The 23,023-nt window shown below is 40.3% G+C and overlaps 1 protein-coding gene across 3 annotated transcripts in view; it reads left to right on the forward strand.

Moving 5' to 3' along the window:
- Positions 1-1,054: 1,054 nt before the first annotated feature.
- GRHL2 (grainyhead like transcription factor 2) overlaps positions 1,055-23,023 on the forward strand; it is a 155,842-nt gene continuing 133,873 nt past the window's right edge. For 2 of the 3 annotated variants that reach the window (XM_019810127.2, XM_034668387.1), the window contains exon 1: positions 1,055-1,412. In XM_019810127.2, the coding sequence (XP_019665686.1) occupies positions 1,393-1,412 (20 nt within the window). In that variant the 5' untranslated portion in view covers positions 1,055-1,392. The remainder of the gene's footprint in view (positions 1,413-23,023) is intronic. The other variant, XM_019810124.2, reaches the window with a different exon arrangement.

Below are 23,023 nucleotides of genomic sequence, written 5' to 3' on the forward strand. Positions count from 1 at the left end.
AATATGATATACCTTCCATCCCCTCCTTAGTTCTACGATTCATATGTATGGACTAGACTCCTGTCAGAACTTTCACCAATATTCTTTAGGAACAAGGGGTTATAAATTAAACCTTTGGTAATTTGTGTTGTTCCCAACCAGGAGACACAGAACCACAAATAAGTCAGTTTCATCCTGAACTGTTTCCATAGCAACCATATTAAGCTGGAAGGATAAAGCACCTTTGTAGTCGCTACTTCTATTGAATTACAATGTAAATGTTGATGCCTGCCTGGAAACGTCAAATGACAACAGGTTTGTAGAAGGGATTCAGTGGTTGTTTGTAGCTCTGGAATCCCAGGCTAGGGTTGAGATAGAAGAGACAGGCCTGGGCGTTCTTAGCGTCTATTCACCCCAAATCTTCTCACCCCATCAAAACCACCCCACTCTCCATCTGCCCAGCTCATGAAGGGATGGTCATCTATGTGAAAATCGGTGATCTACCTGATATCTTTTACACATCGGGACACGAAAAGTGTTTGTTCTGGGTAAGAATGTTAAAAACGCAATTACACAACAGACTGGGCAATCTTTGTGTTTCCCCCCGCTCTGAGCACAAAGTAAACTTCAGTCCCTCACTCTTCTGACAATGTCAAAAGTCCTCTTAAAGTGGGTATTCAAAGCCGTGCGCTCTTGCCGCGCATTTGATTCCGGTTGGCTCGGGGTACCTGAGTTCAGCTCTCCTTAGGCCTTCCGTTTGACCCACAATCCCTAGTGGTTGCAAGTGTTGCTTTTTTTCCCTGCCCCCCCCCCCCACCCGGCCGGCCTCCGGGAAGAACGAAAGCGTGGCGTGAAGTCTACTCCTAGCACTGACCCTTAGCTCCCACGGGCGGGCGCAGAGCTGCAAGCGTGCCGCCGCTCCACTCAGGTAAACTACGGAGTGAGTTACCTGCACTTGGAGAAGGGCCTTACCTGAGCGCGCCTCTGCCAATGGCAGCTCACCTGAGGGAGCTTCGCAGCCAATCACCGCGCAGCTCGTCCCTCGGGCTTGTATCCTTTAGTGAAAGAATTCAGCTCCTTGCGAGAAAGTTACCTGTGGCCGCCCAAGTCCGCCACTTTCTGCTCTGTGGCTGCCCATTGCCACGATCCAGGAGGACTCCGCGCCGCCCGGCCGCCTCCGAGCTCGGGCCCCATGTGAGGGGCCCCCCCTTATCCCACCTTTCCGGCTAGGTGAGGGCGCGAGCGGGCGAGCGAGCGAGAGTGGTGAGGGGGGACGGAAAAGCAGAATTACCTGTAGCTCTTGTTCTGCCATCTCGGGCGCTCTCACACACCTTCACCTGCACAGACTTGAAAGTCCAGTTTCACCAGAGGCTGAGGCTCCAGGAAAAGGGGAGCGAGTTCATTGGATCAAACATGTCACAAGAGTCGGACAAGTAAGTGGATCACACGCGCCGGCTGCTGCTACTACCACTTTGGGCTGATGGCAACTGGTTTGTTATGTTTTTGTTTTTGGTGTTTTTTTTTTTTTTAAGTTGCTATTGTTGTTTTTTTTTTTTTCTTTCTTTTTTTCTTTTTCTTTTTGGTGTATCCAGACTTTTCCAGATTATGTTTCTACCCTGGTTAAGGGGAGAAGCCCTACAAAATGTGAATGTTTAATACCCCCTTTGGGCTTTGATAGTAAAAGTAGGTTTTCCTCTTTCCTTCCTCCCTTGCGAATGATCTCAGCTCCCGTCTCCCAGGGCGAATACTTGCATATTGACAGAGGTTTTGGTAGATGAGGGCGGGAGGCCTGCTATTCTCCCTCTCTTAAGTTGCTCCCACCGCTTCAGGCTTCTAAGGCCATTTGGAAATTCACCTGAGTTCCTTCGATTCGTGCAAAGGGCCTGCGAGACGAGCGGGTCTTGGCTGCTTTTGTGTGAGCGCAACAAAGAGCCTTTATCCTGGAGCAGAAACGGCCATCTTCCCGTACTGGGGCAAGAGAGTGCGTGTGTGCGCGCCCGCGTGTGCGCCCCTGTCGGGCGGCGAGGCGCCGGGCTGCCGGGGTCGCGGGGGTCGCACCCCCGCCCCCACCTTCCCCCCCACCCCTCGCATTGTTTGGTCGCCTTCCTCAGGTGCGGGAGCACAGGGCCCTACGGAATGAGGGGAATTGATTGGAGGCCCCGAGTTTGCACCTCCGTGGGGCGCGAAAGGACCCCTGCAACTTAGGGATTCACCCACGTCCGAGCGACGTGTGCGCGCCCCTGTGAGCCCTCGGCCCTCCGCGGCCGGGCCGGCCCAGGCTCTCCCCGCCGGCGGCCGCCACCTCGGGCGTGGCTGGCGGGGCAGCGTGGGTCGCGCCGGGCCTTCTCGGGTGACTGGGATGCCAAGGCGGAGGGCCCGGGCGGCAGCGTCCGGCTTCCTGCGCCTCGAAGGCAGCGCGGGCAAGCACGTCCTTTCCGTCCGGGACGGGAACTCTGGACTCGCCCTGGATCAGAGGCCTGCGCGGCTAGAGCCGCGGGTCGCCGGGCCCCGGTCCAGTCGCGTCCCGGCCGCCTCCCGCAGGCCTGGCCTCCTCCTTGGGGACGGCTTTGTGCTTGCAGGGGGAGGTGGGGCCGAGGGCGGGAGCGGGAGGGAGCCGGAGGTGGGTCCCGCGGCCTTTCTCGGGATTAAGTGGCGACGCTCCCTTCCCCCTCTCGGGCGCGTTCCGGGCTGGAAACTGGCTGAGTCCTCTTGGAAGTGCGTATGGGCCACCTTTTTGCTTTTCTTGGTAATTTTACTCTGGTGTTGTGGCCACCCCAAGGAGACCTCCCCGGGGGTGTCTCCGCCAGGGCAAGGACTGGCGTCAGGAGGCCGCCGGGGCCTCTCCTGAAGTGGCCCGGGACCAGTCCCAAATTGACCGACCCTGAGCGGGCAACGGGAATGCCCTGAGGACCTGTCCAGGGTTGGAGGGGTGGACCATCTTCAAAGTCAGGCCGCTGGTAGAGTAGGCGTATCTAACAACACAGGCTGTCATACTTCAACAACAACAACAACAACAAGGACAACAGACCCCCCAAAATCACTACCAGGTAGATATGAGTACAGTTTTACCCACCACCGAAAAGTTAATTGCTTAGTACACACCGGAGGGGAAGAACTGGTGTTGAAAACGCTGGAAGAGGGTAGGAATAGGGATAGGAAGGCGTGTTGTAGGAGGATACCCCTACCACCACCCCACATCTCTGCAACCTTGTAGAAATCACTACTCGAGCTTGAAAACTTCAGTAGCCATAAAGCCGGGCATGACAGCAGGATTTTTTGGATTGTTTTGATCTTCGTGTCCAAAATGGTTGCAAACTTAGTGGATATCGGATAAGATTTCTTGCAATTCCTTAAATAAACCGCACGATTGACATTTGGTTGCGCTGCTTAGTTTTGTAATCCAACGTATCTCAGATGAATTCGGAATGAAAACGGGTCGATTTTTATTTTAACCTGTTATACCTAGTACCAACAGACAATTTATTTATTATTGAAAATAAGTTCTGCGTTAGCAATCTGGTTTCACCACGATGCATTACTTAATTTTTATGGGTTCTAACTATTTGGGATTACATATACTTATGTTTAATGAAAGTAGCTTTTATCTAGTCATGCTTTCCAAAACTTAATTTTGTATGCTGGGAAAAGTAATGCCAATAAGAACAATACCTGCAAAAGACTGTTGGACCCCACTTGCCTCTCTCTGCCTGGACTTTTGAGAAATGCTTGAAATTAATAAATGATACTTGGATTATTTTGGGGAATTCTAGCTTTGTTTTCTTAATGTTAACATTCTAATGGAGGACCGGAGGGTGGGTCCTGGTTTCACTCGCCTGAAGTTTATGCAGTTGTGTGTGTTAGGTGGGGTGGAGGTGTGGGCTCTTAGAAAAAGAACAGGAGAGCAAGTTACTGGGGCTTCCTGCCAGAGCAAGCGAGGCGTCCTGAAGCTTGAGTATTATCAGCTTCATGGTAAATCCACCTAGAAGGCCTGTTTTCTAGAAGTAACCTAAAAGAGGATATTTTTCCATAAACCCATCAAAATGTAGGTAATCTTTTGGATAGCACAGGAAGATAATTCCAGGTAGCAGGTCTGGACTGAAGTAGCATCATCTTTTTTATGGCTGTGGACTTTTCAGATTGAAACGTTCTGCTTTTATGTTCTGTAATGTTGATGCTATCGCTATGAAAGCAAAGTATTTTTAGGACAGCTTGTGTTTGTACATATTTGAAGATTCTCTGTTCCCCCTTAAATTTTATTGAAGATTTATGATCTTGGTCAACAAGTTTGTGTATGCTAGCAAGGCAATGACAGATTTAGAAATTTTTTTTTTACTGCCAAAAAATATAAAATATATTCAGGGAGAATATAATATTACATATATGAGTATAATTTTATTTGATACGCACGGGTATTTTTCATTACGCAGATGTTTTCTGATTATGAACTATTTGCGCCACATTCAGATAGGCATTATGAGAGAGTAAAAAGATGTATAAGGTGAGCCATGTCCTCAAGGGGCCCACACTCTTGTGGAAGGTGAGACATGAACAGACACAATTTTAATTAAGCCAATACCTGGTAAGTGCCTAAAAGTCACAAAGTAAATACAATAATGTATTCATCAGATCATGATATCTCAATCCTCCTCCCTATTCACCCCACTTTTGCCTAGGACAATTTCTTTTAGTCATCTTAGTGTTTTAAGGAGTCTGGCCATTATTCTAGAAAGGAGACAGAAAATGCTCAAAGTTATAGCTATCTCGCATGGTATAAACTTTCAAGTAATGGGATAAAACATTTTAATTAGACTTTCTAGTCTTTAGTTTAATACATTCATGTTTGTTTCCATTTGGCTGTATAAAATATATTTTAAGACCACAAATATTAAGAAGTAATCATATCTTCCTCAAACCACTAAAAATATCTGTTTATTTATTCAATAAATAAATCTTGAGTGCCACTATATACCAGGCATTGATCCTGGCATTGAAATTCACTAGTGAGGGGCACCTGGGTGGCTCAGTTGGTTAAGCCTCTGCCCTCAGCTCAGGTCATGATCCCAGAGTCCTGGGATCCAGTCCCGTGCTGGACTCCCCACTCAGCTGGGAATTTGCTTCTCCCTCTGCCCCTCACTCTGCTCGTGCTCTCTCTCTCTCACTCCCTCTCTCCCAAATAAATAAATAAATAAAATCTTAAAAAAAAAAAAAAAACCAACCCAACTTAGTGGTTTAAAACAACAACTTATTAAAAAAAAGAAATTCACTAGCAAATAGAACAGAGTCTTTGCCCTCACGATGCTTACATTCTAGTAGGGGGATAAAAGTAAATCAATCAAGAGGGAATACATAACAAATTACAGGGTGATAAGTGATATGAAGGAAAGCAAAGCAGGCTAAAGAGATTAAGAATAATGGGAGCTATTTTATATAAGATGGTCAGGGATGGCCTCTCTAATGAGATGACCTTGAGCAGAGACCTGAAGGAAGTGAGAGATCAAGCACTGAAGATACCTGGTACAAGAGTACAGGCAGATGGAAGAGCAAGTGCAAAGGCCCTGAGGTGGGAGAGTGCTTGGCATATTCAGAAAGGAGCCTGTAAAGCAAGGATGTAATTAAGTAAACTAATGAAATCTGTTATCTCTTTAATAGTCCAGATATTTGTATATTCAAAACCAAACAAAATCATACTTATAAATGTTCCTGGCAATGGAGAGGTAAGTAAATAATAAGCTAATAGCATCAGTCTTATCTCTTTCCTGAATTATCACCAGTTTAATGGGTAAGGTCTTATGTTCTTTTCCCTACAATGGATTAAATTCTGCGCGCTCCTTAATTTAGAGATGAATAAGTACACACATCCTAGAAGACTGCTGGAAATTAGAACTGAAGAAGAGGGATCAAGTACAGATGGTGTTTGCTCTGTCACCCTGCCTTCATGAAACCTACCACTCTTTAACCACTATCTCAACCCTTTGACTTTAGCCTCCTGCAAAATAAAGCTTGCATTTTCCTGCCTTCTCAGTTTCCTGCCTTCTCAGCCCTCACTCAGTTTCTGCAAACTTGAATCTTTCAGAAAACACAGGCTTATCCACTGTTTGGAATTGAGACTACAGTATGCTTTGGTTAGCTTGGTATCTTCAATGAAGTAAAGTAATATACAGGCAAAGTTAACCTACCTGAAAAATAAGAAAACGCTATTTAATGCTAGACAACTGGATGAAAATTCGGATTGACTTAAAAAAAAGGCTGAATTTCGTATGTACGTAATAAACACGCTACTGTGTTTATGTATATTGTGCTTAATAATAGAAATCTCCAAGAAATCCTTTAAATCATTGCTTCCCAAACTCATTTGATTACAAAAATACCACCTGAGGCATTTGGTGAAACTACAGATTCCTGGGTCCCACCCCAGAGTTGTGAAATCAGAGGGTCTAGGGCATCTGAATTTAAAAATGTCCCAGCTCCATTTTAATGTACATTTTATGATATGGTTAGTTAGTGAGATCATGCTTTAAGTGAGTGCACGATGTGACTTTACATAATAAATTCAGTTTATATGCTGACTTCTCAGGTGTTTAGCCAGTGTGTCAGTGAAATGAAACCTGGGGGCTTTATTTTACATTCTTTGTGCTATCTCATTTAAGCAGCTTCTGATACAATTTTAACTTGGATTTAGACTTCTTTGGCCTCCTGTCAATTTTGTTTGCTTTCATTGTTTTGCTTAACTGCCTCTTCTGGAAGAATGGGGTCCTTGTGACAGGTCATCTATTTCCGGAGCTGCTAAAGACCTGATTTGGAGTGATGTCACCCATGTGGGCCTCTGCCAGGCCTGTAGCTAAGAGTCAAGGTCAGATTTTAGGCTGGAGCCCACTCACTAGGGAGCTAGGTTAGAGTTAGAAGGTCAGCTTTGACCTACAGTTTCACATTAGAACCTAAAACTAGTGTTCATTTTTCTAGGGACAGTCATTTCATTGAATTTAGAATCTATTTTGTAGCACAAGGTCAAAGATAACAAGTTCCAATCTGATGTTTGTCCCTGGTGAAATGATTTAATAGGATGATGGTTGCAGTTTCATTTCTAGGACTAATAGTAGCTTTAAGTATTACCCTGATAAGGTGGTACTAGACCTTCTGTTGTCCTGTAATTAGGTCCTGTTTTAAACTGTCCTGTAAATTAGGTCCTGCCAGAATCAGTCCACCCAAATGGGCCCAGTGCCATCTGATTTAAGTCAAAAGGAGAATTTAAACGAGTGCTCAGGTAAGTCCAACATACATAGGCACATTTAGACAACAAATACCCAATAACCCAAGAACTATTTGTTGGAAATCTATAGTTAATTTAAACAAGGTTATTATTTTTTAAATTTTTTATTTTATTATTTTTAAATCTATTTTTTTAGAAAAGGCTTAGGTAATTCAAGCAAGTGCTTTGGTTTTTCTTTGTGACTTTGATATAACTAGGTACACATTTCTGGTTAAAAAGTGAACAGTTGGGATAAAGAATATTTTCCCTCTTCCTCCCTAATCTAAGCCAAATGTTTTCCCCCTCCCTCCTTCCCTTCCTTCCTTTCTTCCTTGGTCTGTCTCCTGATGCTGCTTTCTTGATTTTTTTTCCTCTCGTATTACTTGGTGGAAATTGACACATATACAGCTTTTATGCATTGAGATAAATGTGAATCTGAATTTAGATGTTAGTCAGTGAACTTTGCTGCATTCTCTTAGCATTTACATTGAGCGTCAGCGCCCCATCCTTGCTACCTGACCCAAGAGTTAAGGTGGCAGAGATGATATTGCCTTAACCTCATTGAAGTCAACTGAGTTTACTCAGTTGGAAAATGTTTACTTTTGAGTTATTCTTAGTATAAGCAGAGGCTTATCCTAAGTTACTTAGAGTCCTCACTCATGATGCCTGGTCTCATATCAGGGTGTGGACCTTCTCTTCCTTTTCAAAAGGTATTCAGGGATTGCTGCTCAATTATAACAACTAAGGCTAAGCTGAAATCGAGTAGTGATTGGTTTGGCAAACTTGTCCAGGAAAAATTCCTTAACGAGCAGCAACAGGTTGAATAGGAATTTTTGCTTTGGCCCAGGAGAACTAGCGGTTGCTTAGTAACGGCAACAAGTACCTAGGAGTCCCTCAGACAGCTTCTCAGGTCTTGGGAAGGCTCCCAAAGTTCAGAGTCACCTTTCTCCCCACCAGCCCTGTGTATTTCCATCCTTTAGAGAAGTCCCAGCTCCTTGGTTCAAATCCATCCATCCATCCATCCATCCATCCATCCATCCACTTATTAGTAGGAAATTACATTTTATTCTGTAAGTCTTTTAATGGTAAATGGTAAAAAGGCCTGGACTATAATGGATTAAATGGCATGGAAAAAAGAGTATCTCTTTGAGGCTCTACCTTCCAACCCCACCCCACCCCCACTCATTTTTAGTGGGAAGAGGATTTAAAAGTGTTTAACTTGTGTTTTGCTGACAACCAGGATTACAGTAACGTTATTTCTAAAAACAGCACATTTTGAATTGCTATATACCATACAAGTACACCTTTTTAGAGTTCTTTGGAGAATACTAGAAAAGCTCGTACATTTCAGGGGATTTCAATGTACATTTCCACAGTAAATTGGGTTATGGAGGTTGTTCATGCATTTGAATGGGCATTCAGTGGAAAGCAATTGCTGCCTGCAGCGGATGAAGAGCCTTATTTTACTTTGTAATGAACATGGCAATGAACTTTGTGGGGAGCACTTTTAAAGTGATCTGACTTCACATTCACTCCTGAGGAAATGCTTCCTTTACAAGTGTGAATGCAGACACCCTCCAGAGCAGAAAAAGAAAGCAAGATTTGCTTGCTGCTTTTTACTTTGGTGCCTGCCTTTCATCTGAATGCTGGATGTACAAGTATGGCTCACCCTCCTGGGCCACGGTCTTGTTTTTTAAGGTCTCTGAATTTAGATTGGAGTTCTAGAAAAGGCACTGAAGTGAAGAATGGAGAAAAGAGAGGAAGAGAAAGAGCAGGAAGAAACAATGCTTTAGCCACTATTGAGTTGCCAGCATTTTTCCCAGTAGAAGGAGAGTCGCTGCCTGGCTGATGTCTAGTGTGGGATGGCATGTTGTTATTTGCCCTTCTGGGGAATTGATACTGACTTTAACTTCAAGCCTAGAATCCTAGAGCTAGGATGAGCTGTAGAGGTCACACAGGGCATGTGAGTAACCAAGCATTGGATTTGGAGCTAAAAGTTTGGTTTAAGGAGAAAAGTGCTGTGCATTCTTTCTTCTGTGTTGCCTGTCGAGGTTTTAAGTATGGGTTGAAAGTCTGACGTTTTCATTAATTTGAAAAAAAAATATGCTGTCTTTTTCTGGGAAGGGAGATTGGGAATGGGGGAGGCATTGCTTATTTACTTCTTAAAATAGAAACATGAATATATGAAACACCTGTTTAAGATTCTGATAGTATAGTATTAGTGTGAGTTGGAAAGGACTTTCCTTTCCCACACTCACCCCAAATCATTGTTTTTAGTTCTCAGTTCAGTGAGCCCCATGAAATAATTGCCTTCTGTACTTCTTGGATCTAACTTTTCAAAAAAGCAAGGAACAAAGGTAGCTTTTGCCTCTTTCCTGAATTGCCAATAAGATAATTAACGTAAGATCAGAGAATTCTTTTTTCATTATTTTTCATCTGTAAAATGAAGTTGAAATAAATGATTTCTGAGGATAATCACCTGGTGCAACATTCCGTGAGTCTCATCTTCTCCCTCCAGAGGGATCTGGACTGGTGGTGGCTCACAGAAACAGTGACGGATGTTAGCAAGAAAGGGAAGTACTGAGCACAGTGGGATCTGCTTCCACCCCCCATGCCACCCTCACCCCTTCATCAAAATAAAAAGTGGTCTAAGATGACCAAGAAACAGATTTACGGCAGGTGGGAGGAATTCAGAAGGGCAGCTAGGAAGGAAAATCTGGTTTACCTAGAGGACTCCTGCACAGCTTCACTGGGCTGGTAGATAAAGGGTACAAGAAAATCAGATAAAAAAGGCTGGCAGGTACGCTGAGAACTCTTTCCAGAGACAGCATAGGAAGTAGGTTCCTCTGGGCAGGTTTGAGGAGTGAGAGTGAGGCAATATCGGAATGGATGGAACATGAAGTAAAATTTAGAAAGCTAAGAACTTTAAGCAAATGGGATAACTTCTCCCCTCCCCCTCCCTCTTGCTCCTCCTCTCCCCCTTCTCCTTTCTTCTTCCTTTTTCTTTCCCCTCTCTTCTCCTCTTCCCTCTTCCATTTCCTCTGAATAAAAGATAATTCAGGGACACCCATTTCTAGACGATATTATGAAGCCAGTAGTTTAGGAAGTGTTCAGCGATGGTATTAAATAATATAAGGGTAAGAATAGTATCTGTGGTTTCACTTCAATTATAAGGTAATATATTATCTCATATCAGGCACTTAATGACCATTCATTTGGGTGTGGAATAAAATTTCCTTCTCTGGTATGTTACTGTGTTTTGTATATATAGGATTTAGGGTCTCTGAACTCCGTTTTCTCTGAGGTCAGTATCGGTACCAGGACAAAATGGGTAATGGATTGTAGCCCTTGGAAGGTTTTCATGTTGGAGGACTTTTTATAGGTTACTTGGCCCTTTACGTACATTATACTTCCTCTGCAGACCACGATTTTTTACCTGCTTTGGAATCTTGGTGTCTACTTAAAAAAATATATATATCTTACGTATTTTTGAAAGCATTTTAATAAAGCACAGATGTCTCAATAGAATACGGTCAAAGAACATGAGTAGATAATTCACAAAAGCTATAAAAAGCTGGGTTTGGGGAAAATACATTTCTAGGAGGATTATAAATTATTACAAACTTTCTGGAAGACACTTGGCAAAACCAGCTGAAATGGGTCTACTTGTTGACAACACACCTGAATTCCAGTTGTAGGGATTTGTCCTAAGGAAATAATCAAGGATATAATTGTAGCATTATTTTTGAAAGTGAAACATCAGAAAAAACCCTTAAGTGCCCAGCTACAAAGGATTGGTTTAGTAAATTGTGCTCAGTGAGATGGTAGGATATTCTGGAAGCATTATAAATCATATTGTGGAAAAATATTTAATGGCTGGAGAAATGTTCATGATGTCTTTTACTGTAATGTTTATAGGCATAGAAAATATAACCTAATAATAATAATAACCCCACAATAGGTTAACAGTGGTTTGCTCTCTGTGTACAGAAATTATAGGTACTTCTGTCTCTGATTTGTGCCTCTCCATGGTTTTCCTAGTTTGCTTTAGTGAGCTTGTACTGCTTTCGTAATAAAAGAGAAAAATTTAAAGGTTATACTTTAAAATAGTCATTCTGCCATGGAAACATTTAAAAATAACACATACGTACTCTAAATAAAATGGAAAAGTCTGCCTGCTTGCTTGGCCCAGGTAGGATTGATCTGATCCCCCACAGCAGTCCCCGCCTTTCTCCTGATGCCAGCATTTGCCTCCTTGCCCTTCACTGCTGTTAGGCCCTCTGTGTCTTCCGCACTATGCTTCACTCACCTGTGGATCAGTTAGGTTTATGTTTCCACAACCCTGTATTTTTGGATTTGCCCAATTATCAGATTCCAACTATTATTCAAAACAGCACGAATGGTGTAGGAGTTTGCAACGCTCATATAATTTGAAGCGGGGGGAATGACTAAGGAGGAGAGAAACTCCTTCTACTCAGTAGGCTGTACGCACCTGTGTAGTTTCGCTTGGAAGAAAATTCCCTGTAGAGGAGGCAGCCTGACTCCACCTGAGTGTTTCTGGGAGAGACTCGGTGGTGAGTCCAGTTGTATTTAATCCTTAGGAGTATAAGTAGAGCCCAGAATACGACTTCCTTTAAGAATAAAAAGTAGTTGTAGGCAAGTTTGAGTTGCTATTATTTTTTTAACAACAGTTTATTTTTTCCATAACGTAGACTTGCATTTTCGCTGAAGGGCAGAGTGTGTGACTCATCTACCCGCTTCTACAAGCTGGTACATAGATCATGCCAGATGCACGCCGGAGTCTGTTAGTTAAGCTGTATGAGATTGCATCACTGGATTTCCTGCAGTCTCTTTAATGGAGACTTTGTAGAAAATGTGAAATTATTTGCTATCAACCTATCCAAGGAGCATCCACAGCAGGGGAACAAAAAGTACCCGATTGGAACTTGGGAGAGAAAAGGGCCTTACAGAATCACTGAAGTTATGTCAGAGGAAAACAAACACACACGGAGGGGGTAGAGGCTTAAAAAAATGGAAATGAACTTTGCAAATAGGAGCAAACCAAAATAATGTTTGGCTGTGGAATCAACACAGGAGTTTGTGAAGCAGAAACTCATCATAGGTATACTTCTTGGTTTGTGGATTCAAAAGTGAAATTTGCAATTGTCCCTTTCTCTTCCATGGTTTCCCTGGTTTCCCCTCCCCCATATGTTTCTTCTTATGGTGCAGAGATTTATCAGATCTCAAATAGTGTCTTACATTTACAAAACGTAAAAATTTTCTTTCAATGTTCAAAGTCTTTAAATAAAGGCACGTATTCTTACAGGACTAGTGGGAGGGATGAACGAAGGGCTTGTCTTTTTATCCTGTATTTTCAATTTTAGTAAATAACCTAAAAGGTGGTTTGTAGTCTGTTCAGCCATACAAAACTACAAATTTGCTTTTTGAATTTGCCCACACATTTTGGGACACAATGCATTTGATTGCTTCTAGTACTTGAAATTGAAATAAACTGGAGTAGAGATTGTTTTTCTCTTTCCTCTTTTAAAAGACCCATAGGCTTTTTTTTTTTTTTTTTGTCTTCCTGATCCTTCCTAAACAATGAAATACGTGTGTGGTAGATACCTGGGATACATTTAGTTACTAAGTTGTAAGTTTTACTATCGCAGCATACCCATGCTTGCCAGGTGAACAAAATCGAACACTCTATTCAGAGCTTTCAGAATTAACCAGATTTGTTTGTTATTGTCGTTGTTGTACCAAATATTTCTGGAATATGGAGGAAATTGAAAAAGTTATGATTCTGAGATTTTTATTGTACTGAACATACGATGGACTATTTTATAAATCACTATTTTGCACCATTTCTGAATGACCCACTAAACTGCTTCCAAGGCCATCTTCCAGGCTGACTTTCATTGTAACTATTTTTGAGGCATTTTCGCATTTGCACGTGTGTTTTTTTTTTAAAGCACCATCTCTTAGGGAGACTTTTTTTTTTTATTATGAACATCATATATGGTCCTGAGGAGAAACTGGAAACTAGAGAAAGGTAGGTAGAAGAAAAATCACTCATAATTCCAGAACCTTAACACTATACATTTTCTTACAGTTTCTGATAAGTACCTGCATATGAATGTGGTTATAAAAGAGTATACAAATTATGATCCCCCTTTTCTACATCATTCATGCCATTCTGGGTTTCCCATTTAATGCTATATTATTAGCATTTTACTAGTCTCTTAAGTATTCTACATAACACTTAAAGATCAATCATCTTCTATTTTTATTTAGGTTGTTTTGCTTTTTCATTATTATAAATCATGCTTATACATAAATCTTTGTATCTCTGGATATTACTTCAAAATGGGTTTCTGGCAGTATAAGAATGAAAAGACATAAATATTTTTCGGTTCTTGATCCATAATTTGAAAATGACTTCTAGAAAGATTGTAAAAATTTTTCTCCCCACGGTGTTAGAGGATGTCTTTTGCATAGTGTCATCAATAAATAAGAATTATAATTTTTTTGTCCATTAAAAAGGCAAAATGAAAGTGTATTTTTGTTTTAATTTTCGGTTTCATAATTAATGAAGTTAAACATTTTCTCAGATGTTTATTGGTTATTTATACTTCTTTTTATTGAAGATCTGGCTCTTGCCTTAGCTACTATATGTGGTTGTGTTGTTATGTTCTGGATGAGGGGACCTTGGGGCTGAGGTCCAGCTATGCTTCCCTCTGGCCCCTGCCCAGGGAAAAGGGCACCTTCCAACATCTGCACAAATGTACCATGTGGGTTAGCAGTGCCCTTTTCTTATTTTTCACTCATTTAAAAAAAGAAAAAAAAACTGTGATGCTATTTTTATTATTGATTTGTGTGAGCTCTTTACACACCTGTAATTATTAACCCTTTTGTCAAAATTCTGGCTATCATTTCCCCAGCTTCTTGTCATTTAATTTCATGATTTAAAAAATGTTCAGAGCTTTACATTTTTTGATGTCAGATAATACAGCTCTTGTGTATATGTGAGTACTTTCGTGGCTCTCAAATCATGATTTGCAAATCTGAGATCATCCTGTAGGGACTTAACTCACTACAATTTTTTCCTTTATTTTAGCCTCAGTTTTAAGGTTATTTAAAAGACTCGTGGGGAAAAAAGACCCTTGATAAAGTAACTAATTCATACTTAATTGTAAAAACATTAGGATATACAATTACTTTCAAAACTACCACACAGAGATGTTAACACTATTAACACTTTGACATCTATATTTTTACTGTCTTTTCAATGTATGTACATACAAGTGTGTACAGAAATGAGATAATAATTTACAGAAATGAGATAATAATTTACATACTGTTTAATAACTTATCTTTGAAATTAATGTTGACCATGGATAACTTTCCATGATGATATTTTTAATGGCCCCATAGTTCTACGTGGAATGGAAGTCCAAATTAGCCGGTTCCCTACTGTCATACATTTAGATTTTTTTCTCAGTTTCTTACCATCTAAGTCAATATTTGGATGATTATCTTTAAAGTTAAGTCTTCACATACTTCTTAGTTATGTCCTTGAAAAATGTTCCAATGAATAGACATTCCTAATCAAAGGCATGCTCTTTTTAAAGACATTTGGTTCATATTTCCACATTAACACTCCCACCAACAGTGATCTGAGGGAGAAGGATTCCTCATTCCTTTCCCAACAATGCATATTATCCTCTTTACAGTCTTTGCTAATTTGATAGGGTAAAAATGGTAAGTTATTTGGGACTGTATTTCTTTCCATTTACTCAAATTGTGTTTTCTGTCTTAGGAGACCTTTATGTTTTATTTTTAATATATACAGTATTTTGATATCTTAAAGGCTCTTGTTGGGATTTTGTAGAGAGTTTAGCATCAGTAAAAAGAGTCTGTTAGCAGAAGGTCCAGCCTTCTCAGGTCTTTTCTTTCAGTAGGAGTCATTGGGTCTGAGAACTGTCCTTAACACAGCACCCATTCTTTGCCAGCGAAAGCAATGATCCAGGTCTGCACTCAATCTCCCTAATCAAAGACCACAAGTTCAGGGAACTGCATCAAGGGACAAGGAGCCTATATCTCCAAGCTGACTAATGATGACCGAGTACAGGATGACTACATTCAAACAACAACAAATAAGTGGTCACCACACACATCTATTTCTTTGTGATTTATCGAGTGCCTGCAGGCCGGGCACAGAGCTGGGCACCACGCCAGGTGCTGAGACCCCAAAGATGAAACAGACTACTAGTGTAAGGTCTGATAATCTTAAACAATATAATTAGAAAAGAAGTAGTTTAGAAAAAAAATGCACATTTACCTTCCATTTTGGAGGTAATTAGTTGTGGGAAAATTGGAGGCAGGAAGGTCCAAAATAAGACAAAATAGTGCAAGTCTTCAAATTTTCTTCTTTATTTTGATTTGAAAAGAGCTGTCGCTGTTTTTCATTTCTCAGGTTTGGTCAGGCTTTCATCCATTCGCATTTTTTGGGGGGGTCTATTATTAGTGGTTTAAGAAACACTTTGGTTGTTTATCTAAATAGTAGGGCTATTTAGAATGGAATCACTTTTCAAAGATAAATCTCTAGAGCTCTGTAATTAAAGTTTGTATTAAGAAATTTTTCTAGAACTATGGGGTTAAAACATGTTTGTATGCTTTGTCATATGCATGTTGCTTGAAGCCTTAAAGGTAACATCTGTGGAAACTGGCAATTTATGGAAGTGATTTGGTACTTTTCTAAACTGAGCTGTAACATTAAAACATCTAGGACAATTAGAAATTTATTTTAAGTGTTGGTGGCATTAGAGCCAGCTGTATTAATCAGGAACCCATAATCTGGTTTGTTAATTATGGAGGCTGTTTTCTTCAATCTTCCACTTATGGTTAACCTTTTGGATATATAATTTTTTTTTCCTAAAAAGACCTAAAAGAGGGCATGAAAAGGAAAATTCAGCTTAATTAGTTTGGCTACTGATTAAGGAGGAAAAAAATATTTAATTCCATTCAAAGGTAGAACTCATTATTTTAAATACATTCTTTGATTATCTGGGATTTCATGTGATCCATGGTACACTTTCTCCTGTTATTTCAAATTTTCTTAAAGCTGTAAATTTAAGAATTGTTTGATTAGGAAGTCTACCATTTGCAAGGTACAAATAATGGACTTCCCCCAGGAAAACTATAAAGCACTATGCCAGGAAAGGGGAATCTTTAAGTAATTGGTCATATTGCATATTTTTTCTTTTTTTCCAATCTAACCCTAGAAGTATTTGTCCATAATTTTATGATTTTTTCCCTAAATATTTTAGTGGCTATAGAATATTACCTGTGGGTTTGCTATCATTGACTTAGATTTAGGTTACATGCAGGTTGTTCCCATAGTTCTCACTGTTATAAAATCATACTTTTATAAAAAAAAACCTTTCACGATTTTTTGATCACTTCCTAGAATGAATTTCTATAAGTGGAATTTACGGGATTAAAATGTATGAATATTTTAAAAAATTTCATTACACAATAACTATACATTTAGGTAGAAAAAAAGACAAAAATCCCTTCTATAGTTCTTTCGCTTTTACCATTTTCAACAGAATTTTGACAGCTTGTTGGATAGAATTCTAGATGTGTTTCTAGGTATTATATCACATATGAATGTGTGTGTATTTGAAAGTTTTTAACATTTTCATTTTTTTCTGCATAAACCATTTTATACATGTTGTTACATGAGTTTTGATGATTTCATGTCAATACAGAACACTTTTTTTAAAAAAAATAGTTGCATAGTATTCCACAGTATGAATATGTGTGTGTGGCTAAAGGATGAATTCACAGAGGTGGGGCAAAGGCTATGCATGTTGAAATCTTAGGCTGTTGCCCAAAAATGCTACTTTAATTTATATTCTAATCAGTAATGTTTGAATATACCCATTTCTGCCTACCCTCAAGCAATAGATCTTATCAGCCTTCAGAATTTTTGCTGACATGAAAAATTGTATCTATTCCCTTACTTTACGTTTCTTTTTCTATTTATTTATTTTTAAAGATTTTATTTATTTATTTGAGAGAGAGAGAGAGCACAAGCAAGGCAAGGGGCAGAGGGAGAAGGAGAAGCAGGCTCCCCACTGAGCGGAGAGCCCAGCATGGGGCTTGATCCCAGGACCCCGAGCCGAAATCAGACGCTTAACCAAATGAGCTACCCAGGCATGCCTCATATATTCAAAAGCCGTCTGTGTTTTTTCCCCTGGTGGACTGTTAATGCTCTTTGCCTATTACTCTGTTTTGTTGTTGGCCTCTTTTTAAAACAGTTTTGTTGAGGTATAATTGATACACAAAGGATTGCATATATTTAGTATAACATTTGTACATAATGAACAATTCGGTGAGTTTAGACATATGCAAACACCTGTTGTGATACCATCACCATAATCAAGATAATAGACATATGCAACACCTCCCAGAGGCTTTTCTGTCCCTGTGTGTGTGTGTATGTTAAGAACACAACATCAGATTTACCTTCTTAACAACTGTTGAAGTGTGTAATACCATATTGTTAACTACGGGGACTGTGTTGTATAGCAGATCTCTAGAATTTATTTATCTAGTATAACTGAAACTTTAAACCCGTTGTATAACAACTCCCCATTTCCCCCTCTCGCCAACTGCTGTCACCAATGTTGTATTCTCTCCTTCTGCGAGCGTGGCTACTTTACACCCTTCATATAAGTGAAGTTATAGAGTATTTGTCTTTCTATATCCAGCTTATTTCATTTAGTGTAATGTCCTCCAGGTTTATCCATGTTGTTGAACATGGTAGAATTTCCATTTTTTTAAGGTGAAATAATATTCCCTTGTATGTATACACCACATTTTTCTTTATCCATTCCTCTGTTAGTGGACACTTGGTTGTTTGCCTATCTTGGCTATGGTGAATAGTGATGTGATGAACAGTGAACTGAAGATATCTCTTCGAGATCCTGATGTCAGTTCTTTTTGATAATATACCCAGAAGTGAGGTTACTGTATCACATGGTGCTCTTGGTCTTTTCCTGATGAATTGTAAGAGCTATGTATATACCCAGAGATTAGCCTGTTGTCTACCAGTTTGTCATGTGTCTTTTGACTATTTTGTGTTTTGGGCTTTGCAGAGATTTTTAATTTTTAGGTAGCTGAATTAATCTGTTCTCTCTCTCTTTTTTAATTTTATTTATTTATTTGACAGAGAAAGCAGATGCAGGGGGAATGGCAGGCAGAGAGAGAGGGAGAAACAGGCTCCCCCACTGAACAAGGAGCCCAATGCCGGCCTTGATCCCAGGAGCCCGGGATCATGACCTGAGCCAAAGGCAGACGCTTAACTGACTGCGCCCCCCAGGCGTCCCTCATCTGTTTTCTTAAATGGCTTCTAGGTTTTATGCCTTGCTTAGGAAGGCTTTCTGTGTTCTAAGTTCCAAAGAAACAAATAACCCCTCTCCTCCCCTAACACTAGTTTTTTCCAAATTTTATTCTGCCATTCCGTGACGTACGATTTCACATTTCCATTGAAAGCTTTGATCCATCTGGAATTTACTTGATGAAGAAATGAAGTAGGATTCTTACCTGGTTGCTTTTCTAGATGGCCACTGTACTGTGTCAATACCACTTACTGAGTAATACACACTTCCCCCACTTAATTTAAATTCAGCTTTTATCACATACTAAATATCTATGTGTCTTGGGACTGTTTCTTAATTCTTTATTCTGTTCCACTGACCGAACCATTTATGCTTCAGAAGCAGCTATGTACCTATGTATTCATTTCTCTCTGCAAAATGTTTTCATATCTGAAAGTGCTGTGCCATCGCATGATTCTTCTTTTAACATATCTTCCTGGTTATTTTCCCTTTTTTTTTCTTTTCATTTTCAATATAAACTTTAGAATCAGCTTCTGTAGTTCTCAAGAAATCCTGATTTGGGAGTGGGAAAGAAGGAAGGGAATGCATTAAAATTTAGGGATAACTTTGGTATAGAGTTGATATTTTATTAATTTTATGAATTATTTTAATTTTGTATCCTTTATTAATTTTAAATAATTTTATTAATAATATTATGTCTTCCTATTTAAGAACAGAGTATGTCTTGCTTCATTTATTTAAATCTTTGATGTTTCTCGTCAAAGATTAGCACCTTTATTGTTGTTTATTTTAAAAATTTAAATTTTCTCAAAAGTATGTTATCTTTTTGGTACCATTTTAAGTGGAGTCTTTTCTTCCTTTACATGTTTTAGCTGGTTGTTTTTATATAGGAAAGATACTGATTTTTAAATGTTAGTTTGTATCCAGCCACCTTGTTTTATTGCCTTTTGCTTGTAATAGTTGTTCCCCTGTTTCTCTTGGGTATCATCATGAAGTCATAGTGTGTGTAAATGTTTATTCATCTCTCCCAATTTTTATACCTTTTATTTCATTCTCATTTCTTTTTTTTCTTTAAAGATTTTATTTATTTATTTGTGAGAGAGAGCGAGAGAGCGCGCACAATCAGGGAGAGTGGCAGGCAGAGGGAGAAGCAGGTTCCTTGCTTAGCAGGGAGCCCAATATGAACTTGGACTCGATCCCAGGATCTTGGGATCATGACCTGAGCCAAAGTCAGATAATTAACCGACTGCGCCACCCAGGCGTCCCTCATTCTCATTTCTAAGTGTATCAATCTATCTCAATAGAACAATGTTAGCTAATACTAATAGGTGTGAGAGTGGACCTCCTTTTCTAATGTCCTCAGGGTTTCAGCATTAAATATGATCTAGCCTTTGAAAAGCTCTTGGTTTTATGTGATCTTGTACCTGACTACCCATCTGAACGCCTCTATTCTAATATCTATCCATTCATCTCCCTTTCCCCTCTCTCTGAGTGTCAGATTGTCCATTAAGTAATTATGTTATCTACAAATAATGATTTTCCCCCTCCTTTTCCATATTTCAGATTTCTTAAATCTTTCTCCGTTATTACATTGTTCAGGATGTCAAGTACGATGTTGCAAACTAGATAGCAGAGGACATTCTGTGAAGGAAGTGGTTTTAATGTCTCACTTTTAAGTATGATGGTACTGTAGGTTTCTTGACTCTCAAAAACGATTTCCATATTACGTTATTCTCTTACTATAATGATATCCATTAATACATTTCCTAATTGTTTTTAGAGCAGTCTTGTATTCTTGGGATAAGCCTTGTGTGGTCATGATGTAAAAACATATTGATAGATTCAGTTCATCAATATTATTTTGAGGATTTTATAGCTATATTCACCCCGGTCCCACTGCTTACTGGAATTATGACCTTTGTGACCTTTGCTAAGTCCCTTAGTCACTCTGTGCCTCAGTTTCTCCTCCATAAAACACGAATAATAGTAAGAGATCTTGCTTCCCAGTATTGGGATGAAGTATGTAAGTCCGTGGTACATAGTAAACACTCAGTAAATGTCATCTGTCCTTATCATTGTCATTGTCATTGATCCTGTTCTCTTGTTTCTTGTAGGTGTGTGTGTGTGTGTGTGTGTGTGTGTGTGTATTGTGTGTATAGGTGCATGCAATCTTTTGTGTTTTGATATCCATGTTATGCTAGCTGATTAGAATGAGTTAGGAAACTTTCCATGTCTTACTATGCTCTGCAGTAATTCAAACAATGTGGGAATGATCTATTCCTTGAAGGTTGCCCGTACCTGGTGAAGGTCCTTGACTAACCTTTTAGTTTCTTGTATACTTCCTTTGTCTGTTCAGACTGTCTACTTGAGGCCAAGTTTTAGCATTTATATTTTCCAGGAAATCATCAATTTCTGATCTTTTCTTTATCAGTGGGATGTCTTCTCATTTCTCACCCTTTTTTTGTTAATCGGATTTTACCTCCCCTACCATTACCTTCTCCCCAGCCCCACCCTTTTACACACATTCACACCCATATACAGACACACACAGACAGCTCATCATTACTTTTATGGATCATTCAACTGGAAAAAATGGGGCCACAGGATAAAAGACTTAGGCAGTGGTTCATGTAGCTAGAACTGGGACCAACAGTTGGAAATGCGATTTAGTCAGATTTTGGGTAAAATATACATAAGATTTTGGCTCAGTTTATGTATAAGCTAATTCAGATCCTCCACGAAGCCCTCACTAAGATGAGATTAAATAAGCCAGGACTTTATGAAGGAAATGCCTTATCCCAGGGTCCTCCGAGGGGGTGTAGGGAGGGCACTGGGTAAGGGAGGGAGAGCCCCGGGCCCAGGGGCAAGTCTCACCCTGAACGTGGGAGAGGGAGGGATTGGGTGGAAGCCTCTTGCCTGCCTCTTGTCTGTCTCTTGTCTACGGATGTTTCCTCAAAGCCTTAGGAGTCTTCTAGCTTGTGCCATCAGGGAAGTTCTGCACCTGCTTTAGCACCTAGGCTGAGTTTAGTCATTGGCAGGGGGCCGTCTGTGGGAGGCCTGGCTTCAGTGGCCCCTGGGCCCTTGTCAGTTCTCTTTAGGCTGCTGGAGGTTTGCAGAGTGCACTTGAGTGCCTGTCAGAGAGTAAGAGCTTCCTAACAATGAGAGCTTTCTAGCAGTGGAGTGAAGTGTTTTATAAGGTAGAGACTTCTTACTAGAGATGTTTAAGCAGAAGGATGTTGGATGGAAGGGTGGGGGGTGTTTACATTTGAGAGAGAGTCTCTGTCTTTCTGTCCCCCATCCCCGACCCTTTTTCTCTCTCCTGCTCTTCTTCTTTTCCTCTACTCCCTGCTCTTCCCACCCTCATCCTTCTCATCCTATTCCTTTCCTCTTTCTCCCCTTTGTCTCTTTTTCTGTCTCTGTCTCTCTTTGTGCTCTCGAGCACACGTACACGCACACACATGCACATGGTTGGGGTGTGTGTAACCACTCTTCTTACTTCTTAAGCTTTGTTTACAAATAAAACATTTCTTTTAATATTGAAATTAAACACTTTAGCACCCCACTGCCTTCCCCCTTCACTCAGACTGACTGCCCTTCTCCCCTCTCTCTCTCCCAGGGTCCCGTCTCTTCATTAAGTTCATGAATCTTGCAGCTTACTTGGGTTAAGGTTTCAGTCCTGGTTCACAACTGAGTCAGGAAAATAATACTGTTGAAATGCAGCCAGGGAGACTCCATTTTTCTGCCTTTTCTGCTCCTGCTGTCCTTCAGGGTCACTATTGAAAACCAAGGTGTATTGTTGGTTGGTCATTAAATTTTCAGGTTTTGATGAGAGGCAGTTTAAAGGTTCTCATGGACACCCTTTATCCCCCCTGAGGTTCACCTATAGTGCTAGAGGCTGGGATGGGAGAGACTGCCAACATCAAACAGGTAGGATGCCCAGGAAAACCTGCAGATCGCACCCAAGGCATCAGCCTGATAGTCCCCTCTCCTTCTGGTGAGGCTCCCATCAGAAACTCCTGGTGGGGCACGTGGCTGACTCAATCAGTAGAGCATGTGACTCTTGATCTTGGGGTTCTAAGTTCAAGCCCCACATTGGGTATAGAGATTACTTAAAAATATATTAAAAGAAAAAAACTTCGTAAGAAAAAGAAACTCCTGGTATCTCTTGCCAGCTGACTGGCATTGCAATCACTTCAGTCTACCAGGAATAGCTTAATAATTTCAAACCTTAAAATATTAATGTTAATAGCTAATGTAGATATAGTGCTTACTGTGCCACAGGTAGTAGTCTAAGTGCATTACGTGTATCAACTCAATTATTTCTCAAATCAGACCTCTGAGAGTTGATGAGAAAATGGGGCATGGAAAGGTTAAGTAATTTGCTCAGGGT

This window comes from Ailuropoda melanoleuca, chromosome 9 (genome assembly GCF_002007445.2).
Source record: "Ailuropoda melanoleuca isolate Jingjing chromosome 9, ASM200744v2, whole genome shotgun sequence".
NCBI classification, from domain to species: Eukaryota; Metazoa; Chordata; class Mammalia; order Carnivora; family Ursidae; genus Ailuropoda; species Ailuropoda melanoleuca.